Raw genomic sequence first — 12,830 nt, forward strand, 5'->3', positions numbered from 1 at the left:
TAAGAAGGTGATATAAGGAGGGATATGGGACTCTTGGCATTGGTGATGTCATCTGACTCTTTTATTCTAGTTTACCTTTTCTTTTGTTGGTTTTTAGCTGCCATTTTTTTTTCTTCTTCTTTTGTCTCTCTACCTTCTTTGATTCTTTTTTTTTAATTCATTTTATTGAGATATATTCACATACCATGCAGTCACACAAAACAAAGCATACACTCGCTTGTTCACTGTACCATTACACAGTTGTGCATTCATCACCAAAATCAATCCCTGACACCTTAATTACCACACACACAAAAATAACAAGAATAATAATTAAAGGGAAAAAACAGCAATTAAAGTAAAAAAGAACACTGAGCGCCTTTGTTTGTTTGGTTCCTCCCCCATTTTTCTACTCATCCATTCATAAACTAGACAAAGGGGAGTGTGGTCCATATGGCTTTTCCAATCACATCCTTCTTTGATTCTTTCCCTTTCTTTGTGAAAGAAATGGAAATGTCCTTATATAGATAGTGGTGGTGGTAGTGAATGCATAACTACATGATTATACAGGAACCATCAATTGTTTACTTAGGATGGAATGTATGGTTTGTGAACAAAACCATCTTAAAAAATAAACAGGTTGATGGAGAAACCTTGAGAGCACTATATTGAGTGAAATAAGTCAGACAAAAAAGGACAAATAATGTCTGGTCTCACTGATATGAACTAATTATAGTATGTAAACTCATAGTCATGAAATACAGGTTACCAGGATGTAGAACGAGCCTGAAGAATGGGGAGTGGTTGCTTATTATGAGCAAAATGTTTAACGAGGTTGAACTTAAGTGTTTGGAAATGGACAGAGGTGATGGTAGCACGTTATTGTAAGAATAACTAACAGTGCTGAATGGTATGTGAATGTGGTGGAAACAGGAAGTTTAGAGTCACGTATGTCACCAGAAGGAAAGTTGGAGGTTAAAAGATGGGAATGTATAAAACAGTGAATCTTGTGGGGGACTGTCTGAGGTTAAATATACAAATATTAGAAATCTCTTTCATGAACTAGAACAAATGTATGACACTATAACTAGAAATTAATAGAGGGGTATATAGAGGAAAAATATGCCTACTGCAAATTATGTACTACAGTTAGTAGTATTTTAACATTCTTTCATCAACAGTAACAAACATACTATACAATACTATGAGTCAATAATGGAGGGGGTGTTTGGGGTATGGGAGGATTTGAGTTTTCTTTTTTATTTCTTTTCTGGAGTAATGAAAATGTTTTAAAAATTGAAAAAAAAATAATTGTGGTGATGAATGCAAACTATATAATGGTACTGTCAACAGCTGATTGTACACTTTGGATGACTGTACAGCATGTGAATAATCTCAATAAAATTGAATAAAAAAAAGAAATGGTCATGATTTTGACAAATAAAAATTCTGATGGAATAAAGAAAGAGCAATGCTTGGTGAATTACTTGAAATCTATTTTATATATGCTGTTGATTCAGTTAATAGGAACAAGGGCTGAAAAAAAAAAGGATCTTTCTAAGCAGATATTCTCTTTTCCCTCAGAAATGTCAGCTTTGCCATGTCAAAAGATTTCAAGTCAAATCTAGAGCCAACTCAAGACTAAGCTAACTTCAGATAGAGTTTTCAGCTATTGTCACGAAAGCTATTGTCACAAGGTAGGAATATTTAGAAGCTGTATCACTGGTGAGTTGGGAATAGTTTGTCAATAAACCTCAAATATAAAAACCTTCTACCTGAGAAAATGGCAAGTCCCAAAAGCAACCAGAAAAATCTGTTTTTAAAATTTCAGGCTACTTATGACAAACTACAAAGGAGAATCAATCTCATTTCTTAATCTTTGCAATGTTAAAACTCTAGGCCATGAGTCAAAAAAAAGAAGCAAACAGTTACATCTCTGACAGGTTTGGAGAAAATAAAAGGTTGGAGCTTTAATATAAACATGGCACAAAAAAAGTTAGAAAAAAAATGATCATACCCTGTATAAGTGCTCTCATATACTACAGATAGTTGTATAAACTGGTACAACCCTTTTCGAAAACAATCTGTCAATAGGTTTCTAGAATCATTAAATTATTCATTACCTTTGATGCAGTAATTCCATGTCTAGCAATCTTTGCTAAGAAAATATTCTTATAAATATAAAAGTGTGTGTGTGTGTGTATGTGTGTGTGTGTGTGTACATAAATATTTCCCTTGCAGCCCTATCCAGACTAGGGAATGCCCATTGGAAACAACCCATTGATATATTTAAGAACATTACAATATAGTCATTTGATGGAAATTTCATAGGCATTAAAATAATGGTTATGAAGACTAACAAAAAAATAACATGAATTCTATAAAATTTTAAACAGAAAAGGCAAGAGATAAAATTTAGTTATATTTCAATTGCATATAAAATTATTTTTAAGGTATACATAGAAAAATGACAAATGAAATAATAGTACCACTAAGTACACTAGGAAGGTCTGGTTAATGGGTTATTTTCTTATTTGTTTTGCTTTTTCTCAATTTTTACACATGTTTAATGAAACTTGTATAATGACTTGAATTTGTGAAAACAAGCAGAAATCTTGATTTGGAAACAAGAATTGGAAGGGCATAATCACATTATTTTTAGAATTACCTGACTCAAATCAATATCATTGATTATAGAATAAAATTCAGTTTAAAGTAGATACTTTTAAAAAATCAAATATATTTGTTTAAAATGTATTTGTTTAAAATGTGCAAAAGGCCTTGTTATAAATCAACCTGACCTAAAAAGTATTTCACTGCAGACAGCAGATGAGCACTAATTTAGCCACTTAAAAAATTCAGACATTTAAAAAGAACATTAGACATTTAATTATTTTTTTTCACAAAGAACATTAAAATAGCCCTCCTACTCTCTCATATATATACAGTTAAATTACTTCGCAGTTTCAATTATATAATTTCATAATGATTTTCACATATTATTAGATTTACAAAAATGCCATTTGTCTTTTCCCCTTTCTCTATTTTTATACGAGGCAGATTTAACATTCTAGACCATGACAAGTTCTAAATTAAAGATAAATGTATATAAAATTAGATTTTATCCAATAACGCTTTTCCATTATATAATCACAAGATATATACATATACATATATATATATATATGTTTTAGTTCTTTATGAGGATAAAAATGCTATACTGTTACAGCTTTTTTTAAATTTTTAAATAATTATACTCTTAACTATACTCTATAGTTTAACTTAGGGTTCACTATTTGTGCTGTGCAGTTCCATGGATTTTTCTTTAAATTCTTACTCTACTACAACCAAAATTTTCCCCCTTTAACCAAATTCAAATTCATAATTCAGAGCTGTTAATGGATATATACTTTTTGATAATTTAACTAAGCTTTCTTATAACAGTATCTGTAACACAAGAAAAAGCAAAAGGGCACTTTTCTCCCTTGGCAAGGATTTGAGGAAGAGAAAGATGAAAATGGACAGAATATTAGAAATAGAAACAAATTATCCCAAGCACAAGAACAAAAATACATTACCAGAATATATTAGAAATTAATAATTTCCATAAAAATTTGTATGAGTAAACAAAACTAAGCACTTAATATTATTTCCAATTAAGAAACTAAAATCACTTACTATTCATTAGACATCATACCTAGGCCTTTTATGAATCCATTATTTAATTTTATATACTCACTATCTGCCATAGGATTCACTTGTGCATTGTGCACACGTTTACTTTCCCCATTAAATGTTTAAGTTTATTATTAAGAATATTTTATTTACTCTCACCCTTCTTGACAAAAGATGCATACCAGGTTCTTAATAAATGCTAATGAACTGAATTCGTTACAGATAGGATGACAACACATTCCGCTTTGTTCAAGACATTCCTGCTTTCATCCATGGTGCCAGCTAATTACAAATAGCGTACTCTTTCATTTTTAGTGTCCTGATTTGAACAATAAATTACACAGTAATCCTAACTGTTGGCATGTTAACATTCATTCTAAAATTTTCAGTAAACTTCACAAAATACAAAGAATGACTGGACTAGGGCACTGAGCACTTTCAAATGGAGCAGCAAAAGCGAAAGGAAAAGGTGTGGAGAAGAAACAGGTAGCACTACAGATTCCTGAGGTATCTCAACGTTTCTGCTGCTTGCTGGTCTCAAGAGAAAGCAAGTTCTACCTTAGAGGGTCTTGCAAGGCCAGTTCGCCGTTTAGACCCGCATTGAAGGAAGCCCAAATTTCAAGTAAGGATACAAGAAATTCAGAAGGTTTACACTACATCAAACATTTACATCTCCTCTAGCTCCACAGCGGCCACAGAAAAACTGCAATGAATCTATGTACCCCAAAGCCCCTTTTGAAATAGCATTTATTTATTTCTTATAATGGTATAACTGGAATAGATTTTACATATTATTCTCACTCTACAGAAGAAAGATTTTATAAGACCAACCTTTTAGGAAAAATAATAAGCCATTATTAAGCTTTAACCGGTCTCTGAAATTAAGTATCTTATTGATATATAAACATATTTAATTAAAGCACACAGTTCTAAATGTCTGGAATTCATTTCTTAATTGAAGAAAAAAATCTTTTTTTTTCAAATAGAACTTAAAGAGCAATCAAAAGGCTTAACAAAAGTCTATCAGTCTAATTTTAAGAAAACAGATAAATATAAGAAGAACCTAACCCTGATGAGCTGAAGTGAAATATAGAATTTAATACTGGATCTGTCCAAAGTAACTTCTTGTACTCCATATTAAATTGCATAACTTAATGAACCAATATTTTTTAAATAACCAACACATACACACCTAGCTAAAAAATTCCATTCAAAGTGCAAGAAAAGCCAAATGGGTTTTAATGTAACCGAGTACAAAACGTTTACTGATGTGGTTTCAAATTCCACATTGCTGCTAACTTTTTAAGAAACTAATACTTGTGGAGTTTTAGTGTACCATCAGAGAATATTTACAATGATCTGAAAAGGCTTTAAAATATTCCTCACTTTCCCAAATACGTAACTGTGTGAGGCTGGATAGTATTCATTTACGTCAACCAAAATAAGTTCGTAAAAGACTGAATGCAGAACTAGACATGAGAATCCAGCTATCGTTTTCTAAGCCAAATATTAAAGATTCTGCAAAATTATAAAATAAAACCATTCTTCTTATTAATGTTTTCTTGAAAAATGTATTTTCATAAAATTATGTTATTCATGTTAACATGTGAAAGGTTTATTACGATTTCCAAATGACAATATAATTTCAAGTAATTTCTTGGTTTTAACTTCTAACAGTAAATATCAGTAGATGTAAACCATATAAGCAAAACTTCTTTGACATCCTCAAGAATTCTGAAAGCATAAAAGGGGTCCTGAGATCAAACATTTGAAAGCCATGAATTAGGCAATAACCATTTGGTCACATAAATTAAAATATGTTTGTAAGCTATCTTTTTACTTCATAGTTACAATGTGGAAAAGTAATCATAATTCTCATTATTCAAAATAGAAAGAAAAAGGGAGAAAATTAAGTTCATAACCTTATTTTTATTTGATGTATATATTTGTTATTTGAAAGCATATAAAAATGGTGAAACAAACTGTGAAAAAATTAATGCTGGCTACAGAGTTAGGTACTCGCTTTCCATTTTCAGGAAATTAGGCTTGTCAATGTATTTGACTTAGTGCATATTAACTCTTACACTATGTGTTAAGTCTATCAACTCCCTAAATATAAAGTCAGACACAAAATAAAAGAGCAAACTTTCAGATTTGCATCACCTAAGGAAAAATAACCAAATTATAAGATGACACAAAGAAATCAATCAGTGGACTGTTACTACCAAATACAGTAAGTGCAAAATAAAAATCTTTATTGTGTTAACATATATATAAGAGAACATTTCCCATTTTAACCACCTTCAAGTAAGAACAATTTTTTTAACTACTCAAAACTTACCAAAACTATATTGATTATAGGAAAACAATAAAATAACAGTAAGAAATCCTGTGTCAGTGTACGAAAGAATAAATTTTTTTGTTTTCCTAGTAACTAGTTGATTCAGCAAAAATGGTAACACAACTGTGGAAGTCATATAAGAATCAAAATTTTAATGGTTATGGCTCTTGAAGTAATTATTAAGTTAAAAAGCTTAGATGAGTGGAGAAATGCACTTAAAAGTGTCTGAATTTCACGGACACAAATATGTTAGGTTGCATTTTAATAGCAAATAAATTGTGCACCTAAGTACATCAGTTTCATGTAAAGTAGAACTTTAAGCTAAAAATCAAGCAAAATGCTTAATTTCTGAGGCTCTAATGAATACTAGGAAATAGCACTCAAAATTATAATTCAATAAATTGCATTTCATATAACTTTGTATAGAAGAAAAACACTAATTCAACTAGGGCTGACTTTTCTCTTGGTTCAATGTTTATATGAAAAATAATTATGCAGTCTGTTTGGAAAATTATAATCAATCCAAGGGCATGCATGTATCAATTTTATCTTATGAGAATTTCTCCATGTTCCAGTTGCTTCATTCCTTATTACATGCTGCAAAAAGCAGTAATAATTTTTATAGCCAAATACCACTTCATAAGATACCAGGTGGCTTTCAATATTTACCACATAAGTCATGCATGAAATTTAAACATTACAAAAAATGACTTACCAGTTGACACTCCTGAAATATGCACATTTTCAGAATGTTCTGCAAGAGCACCATTTCCTAAAATTAAACATAATGGATAAACTAATTTCCAGGAGAAAATTTATAAAAATTTTTCAGATCCTCCCTTTAAAAGAGAAACAACTACATAAAACTATGTTTAATAATAAGGAACTAAATTAAAGTCTCTTTCACTACTATTTGAAATAATACTATGAAGCCCCAAATAATTTTTAGAAATCACAACAATGTAGTGCAATATATAAAGGTCAAATACGTAAGTCTGATTAATATCAGAAAGAATTTTCTATCAAGTTTATAATCAAAAGGAAACACAGTACCACTTCTAGAAAAGAGAGAACCATATGCTTTTTTAAAAACAGCATTCCTCTAAAGTCTGTCCAATCAGCCCTGCATGCTTTGTAAGGGCTGCACATTTGCACTTTAAAAAAAAGTCCAGTATTGTCATCTAAACCTTTCAATCTTTTCTCATCAACAACTCAGATATTCTTAAGAGAAGGGACAGAATTATAGCCTACTTTGGTAGCCCCTGATTTTCTTTACCTCTTAGCACAAAGTTGGGCACAAAGAAGCATTCAAATAACTTACAGAAATGTCATCTAATAAAACAAAAGTGCTATCTTTAAAAGACTCATTTAAAATACTGAGGATATTTATTTCCTCAAGTTAATGTGAATAGTCCCATCAGGCATTTATTTTTGCAATACTTCAAAACATATTATTATTGCTGAAGAATAAAATAACAGTGATAAAGCATTTTTAGTAAACTATAGCTATATCCTCCAAAATGAAAAGAAAAGCTGTTACCTTCCATTAAATCAATTAATAACTATTATTTTCTATGCTGTACATCTATAATTAATACGAATTAAGAAAATCCCAGCAATGTAAAATTTTACATATATAAAACTGAACCTGCCAGAAGGCCCCCCACTCGTTACACACAAAAACTTTAAAAATATATAGCATAAACAAAATGACATGAGAAACTGATTCAATAAAGCAACTAAAAAAGTTTGCCAAAGATCAGTATAAATTGTCTAAACCCTTGGTACTCACAACTAGACCAGCAGTTAGACCAGCAGTATTGGCATCATGGTGAACTTATCAGAAATGCAGAATCTCAGTTCCCACCACAGATTAACGAATCAGAATTTGTACTTTAAAAGGATGCTCCCCAAACACCAGTGATTTATATGTACATTAAGGTTTGAGAAGCACTGATTTAAACCTGCTATATCTTTATTATATTCAATTACAAATTACAGCTATGTAATCTGTGATCCTAAGGTTTCTAATATCCTTAAGTATCATATTAAATTATGCTCAGGAGTTTTAATGTTAGAAATATTTTATATATTTAAAAAATTCCAAGTCAATAACTAAAGATAGGCAGAAGGAAAAAGCATAATGTACTATTTTAAGAGTGTAAATTCTGAACTAGATTGCCAGAATTCTAATCCCAGTTCTACTTCTCATTTGCTCCGTGATTTGGGGCAAGTTATATAACCTCTCTGTGACTCAATTTCCTCATCTCTAAAATGGAGATAATAATAGCTATTTCATAGGTTTGACTCCATGAGGATTAAATGAGCTTGGTGGAATTCTTTGTAATAGCAACAACAATAACAAAAAAGACAAGAAAACAAAACCTCTACCTTGACTGACCAATTTTTTGAAAAATTTCCAAGCCCAGTTAAATGTTAACTCAGCTGTAATGTTTTTGGAGATCACCCTAACCAGAAGTGACTGCTTTTAACTCCTATGGCCAGCATTTTGCATCCTTTCATGAATTAATGGACCTAGGTATTGACTATCAATGGCCGCTAACTTCATTAAAAAAGAGATAAAGAGGCATGTGCCCCTTCATGGAATCACACACACAATAAGAAACCCAGATCTGTTCAAGCAGCATTGTCCAACAGAACTTTCTACAAGATGGAAATGTTCAAAAATAGCACTGTCCAATATGGTAGCCATTAGCCACTGGATTCTGACTAAATTAAAGAAAAATTACATAATTCCTGAAGTATGATGATGGCAGGTACTTAGGTTTATTTTTAAAAAATTAGCATCCTTATCTTTCAAGAGATGCATTCTAAAATACTTATGGATGAAATGATATGATGCCTGGGATTTGCTTTAAGATTATAAAGGGGAAGAGGAATTTAATAGGGTTATGAATAGAATTTAATAGGGTTATAAATGGGGCAGGATAGGGCCCTGGATTAACAGTTGTTGGAGCTAAGTATTAGGTATGTTGGGATTCTTCATACTATTCAATCTACTTTGTTAATTGTCAAAATTCCCCATAACAAGAAGTTTAAAAAGAACACACTACATGATACACAAAACGCTCTGTAATAGCCTAAAAACACATAGGCTTCTTCAGATCAGGTTTTAAAATCATATACATCTTTTTATTTCTTCAGCAACCTAACCTAGTATCTTATATATGCATAGTATGCAAAATAAAGCCTTTCCAATAATATATAATAGTTTTAAATTTCTTATTCGGTTTTATATTTTTATAGTAAGACAACATTTTAGCGAACCTTAAAGGTAAACAAGTTAAGCTATGTGAGGAGGTAAGAAGATGAGAGAGAGGCTCCAAACCCAGGTTCTACCTAGAGTCCTCAAATCTGACATCCTATAGCCTGGCCATCATTTTTTATTTGTGAAGAGGTATGTGCAGAGAACAAAGCCAGGCAAACATGTATTTCTTTTTTACTATCAATAAGGCTTTTGACCTCAAACTCTAATACAGTATGCTAGAAAAGTAGGCTTACCAGTGGAGGGCTCATGTTAAGTTCTTAGGTAGGCCTAGAACCAAAGACACAGTGGCCACTTCCTTATTCCTCAAACCCACTATGGAATCTTCGACCTCTATTTCTGAGAATTCTAAAGTGGAGTAAAGGCCAGACCTGGGAAAAGCATACTAAAAAAGAGCAAATTAGCCAGTGCATAGGGCACAATCGGCCAAGTTCCCTCTTTGCAGCTTTCTCAGGGGAGCAGTCCCTAAATGTGAGCAGATAGATTCCCATACTAAAGAATATCAAGAGAGAGAAGAACCATGTTCATAACACTGGGTCCCAGCGAATGGCCTTGACTTTAAGGAATCTATTTCAACACTTTTCTACCTTGGAAAGATGTAGACAATATCTTCAAGTCCACAGAGACACAGTCCAAAAACCTCTCCAAAGCTTAACTTCTCTCTACAACATACCCGCCAAATGGTAACATCTTTTTTTTTTTTTTAAGGTTTATTCATATACCATACAATCATCCAAAGTATATAATCCATTGATCACATTACCATCATATAGTTGTTCATTCATCATCCCCATCTATTTTTTTTGTTTATTTAACATTTTCCTTGTACCAGAAAAAGTGAAAGTAAGAATAACAAGTTAGGAGTAAAAACAGAACACCCAAATTGTACTCCCCCTGCCCTATTTTTCCTTTAGTTTTTTTGCCCCCGTTTTTCTACTCCTCCATCCAAACTCTGGATAAAGGGGAGTGTGATCCACAAGGTTTTCACAATCACACTGTCACCCCTTGTAAGCTCCATTGTTATATAATCGTCTTCAAGATTCAAGGCTACTGGGTTGTAGCTTGACAGTTTCAGGTGTTTACTACTAGCTATTCCAATACATTAAAACCTAAAAAGAGTTCTCTATATTGTGCATAAGAGTGCCCACCAGAGTGACCTCTCGGCTCCTTGTGGAATCTCTCTGCCACTGAAGCTTATTTCATTTCCTGTCACATCCCCTTTTCAGTCAAGAAGATGTTCTCCATCCCACGATGCTGGGTCTATATTCCTCCCCAGGAGTTATATTCCACGTTGCCAGGGAAATTTACTCCCCTGGGTGTCAGATCCCACGTAGCGGGGAGAGCTGTGATTTCACCTGCCAAGTTGCCTTAGCTAGAGAGAAAGGGCCACGTCTGAGCAACAAAGAGGCATTCAGGGATGGTAACGTATCTTGTACTTACTTGTTGAACTGATAGGAAAATCAGTTTTTATAATTCAACCCATTCCATCTTGAATATCTGTTAGAAAATACTTCTGTAGAAAATTCTAAAGGAACTACTAGAAACCATCTCTTCTAGGACTTGGGGACATATTTGAAAGATCATTCCACCATATAGTAATTCTTTGAATATTTTAAGAAAACTATCATTTTCCCCTTCCACTCCACGAAGTTTTGTCTTGTCCAGAATAAACATCCATATTTTCTTCATTCCTCACAAAGTGCTTTTGAAGTTCACTTTGCTATCTTGCTTGTTCCTACAGTTCTGTGCATATTCTTTTGAAAGGTTGGCATCCAGCACTTGTGTGCTATACCCAGGCTGAGGTCTTACAAGCATGGAGTAGAGGAGGTCTATTATCACATATATTTATTTATTTGATGTTTAGCACTTTCCTTAGTGCAGCCTCAAATTGCTGATTACATTGCATTGCTGAATGATGTCAAGCTTATTAGGGACTAAAATTCTTAAGTTTCTTCCATATGTTCTGCTACAAAGCCATGTTTCCTCCATTCTGTCCTTTTCTGAGGGGAAGATGTATGGGGGTGGAAGATGCTTAAGGTTAGGAACTTAAATTTCTGTGTTTTAAAATTGTTTTCACATTATGAGATTTTGCCCATGATTACAGGCTTTTAAGATCTTTTTAGATCCTAATTCTGTCATCTGCCATAGGTGCTACCCTGATTAGGGTCATGCCAATTTCTAACTGAATGAGCCTATCTGTGTCTTTTTCTAATTCACTGACTTTAAAGTACTGACCAGAACCAAGGATGCAGGTCTAGAAACTCTTTTCCAGATTGATACCAACCATTATTAGCTATTAATTTCAATTGTGCTAGAATCCAGGCCAAATTTTTCTAAGTTGTACAAAGGGGACAAGACAACTTGTCAAACCCCTTGCAATAGTTCATATATACATATGTGTCCTATTTCTTTGAGTATCACTCTGTAAAGGAAGTAAGGTTTCGCTGACATTGTTCTTACCATATCTTACAGATTTGTTTCCTCTTCTAGGTGTTCACAGACCACTTCTTTTTTTCTCCATTTTCAATCTTCCCTAGGATCTTTGAAACTAATTGTTGGTTTGTAGCATTCTTGTCACCTCCACCCCCATTTTGGAAAATCAAAATTTCATTTGCCTGTTTCCAGTCATCTGACCTTTCTTTCATCGTCCCATTCCCTAGAAGTATTTTAGTACCGAATTCAGAACTCTTGACATTTAGAATACTTAGAATACCTAGATGAACTCCTATAATCTTTGCATCTACGTCCCTCAAGAACTTTCTCAGAAATGTTTTTTCTCTTTTTTCAGTTTGAAGAGCATATTTGCCAAAGAGGACATAAACGTCTATCTGTGTTATACCATCTGCCCAAGCAATACGACAAAATAATATTCCATTGTATAGATACACCAGGTTTAGTTTATCCATTCATCAGTTAACAGATATTTTAGCTGTTTTCTCTTTTTGTCTATTTCAAATAATGCTACTACAAACATTTGTGTACAAGGTCTTTCATGGATACATGTTTTTAATTCTCTTGGGTATATACCTGGGAATGGAACTGCTGTGTTGCATGGTAACTCTGTTTACCTTTTTGAGGAATTGCCAAACTGTTTTCAACACAATGCATATCACATGTTGCGTGCTCATTAAATGTGGACTGTCAGTGATCAGTGGATGTTTGGCTTTACGGGAGTGGGGAAGGGACTGACTGCAGAGGGACACTAGAGACCTTTTTGGGTGATAGAAATTTCTGTATCTTGATTATAGTGTGGTTGCAGGTCTGTAGCCATTTGTTAGAACTCATCAAATGTACATTCAAAATTGATTCTTATTTGTATGGAAATTACACCATAACTGTACCACTTTACATTCACACCAGCAATGTGGTTGGGTTACAATTTTCCCATATCATTGCCAATATTTGTTATTGTCTGTCTTTTCAGTTCTAGTCATCCTAGTGGGCATGAAGTATCTCACAGTGGTTTTGATATACATTTTGTTAATGATGTTGAATATTTTTTTCATATGCTTATTGGCCATTTGTGTACATTCTTTAGAGAAATGTTAT

The 12,830-nt window shown here is 32.8% G+C and overlaps 1 protein-coding gene across 2 annotated transcripts in view; it reads right to left on the reverse strand.

Moving 5' to 3' along the window:
- Positions 1 to 12,830, reverse strand: part of LRP12 (LDL receptor related protein 12) — an 87,029-nt gene that overhangs the window by 44,398 nt on the left and 29,801 nt on the right. The window contains exon 2 of one of the 2 annotated variants that reach the window (XM_037802893.1): positions 6,711 to 6,767. The exons of the other annotated variant lie outside the window; for it this stretch is intronic. Within the exon in view, the coding sequence (XP_037658821.1) occupies positions 6,711 to 6,767 (57 nt within the window). The remainder of the gene's footprint in view (positions 1 to 6,710; positions 6,768 to 12,830) is intronic. 2 annotated transcript variants of the gene reach the window in all.

The sequence above is a fragment of the Choloepus didactylus genome, chromosome 14 (assembly GCF_015220235.1).
Source record: "Choloepus didactylus isolate mChoDid1 chromosome 14, mChoDid1.pri, whole genome shotgun sequence".
In the NCBI taxonomy this organism is placed as follows: domain Eukaryota; kingdom Metazoa; phylum Chordata; class Mammalia; order Pilosa; family Megalonychidae; genus Choloepus; species Choloepus didactylus.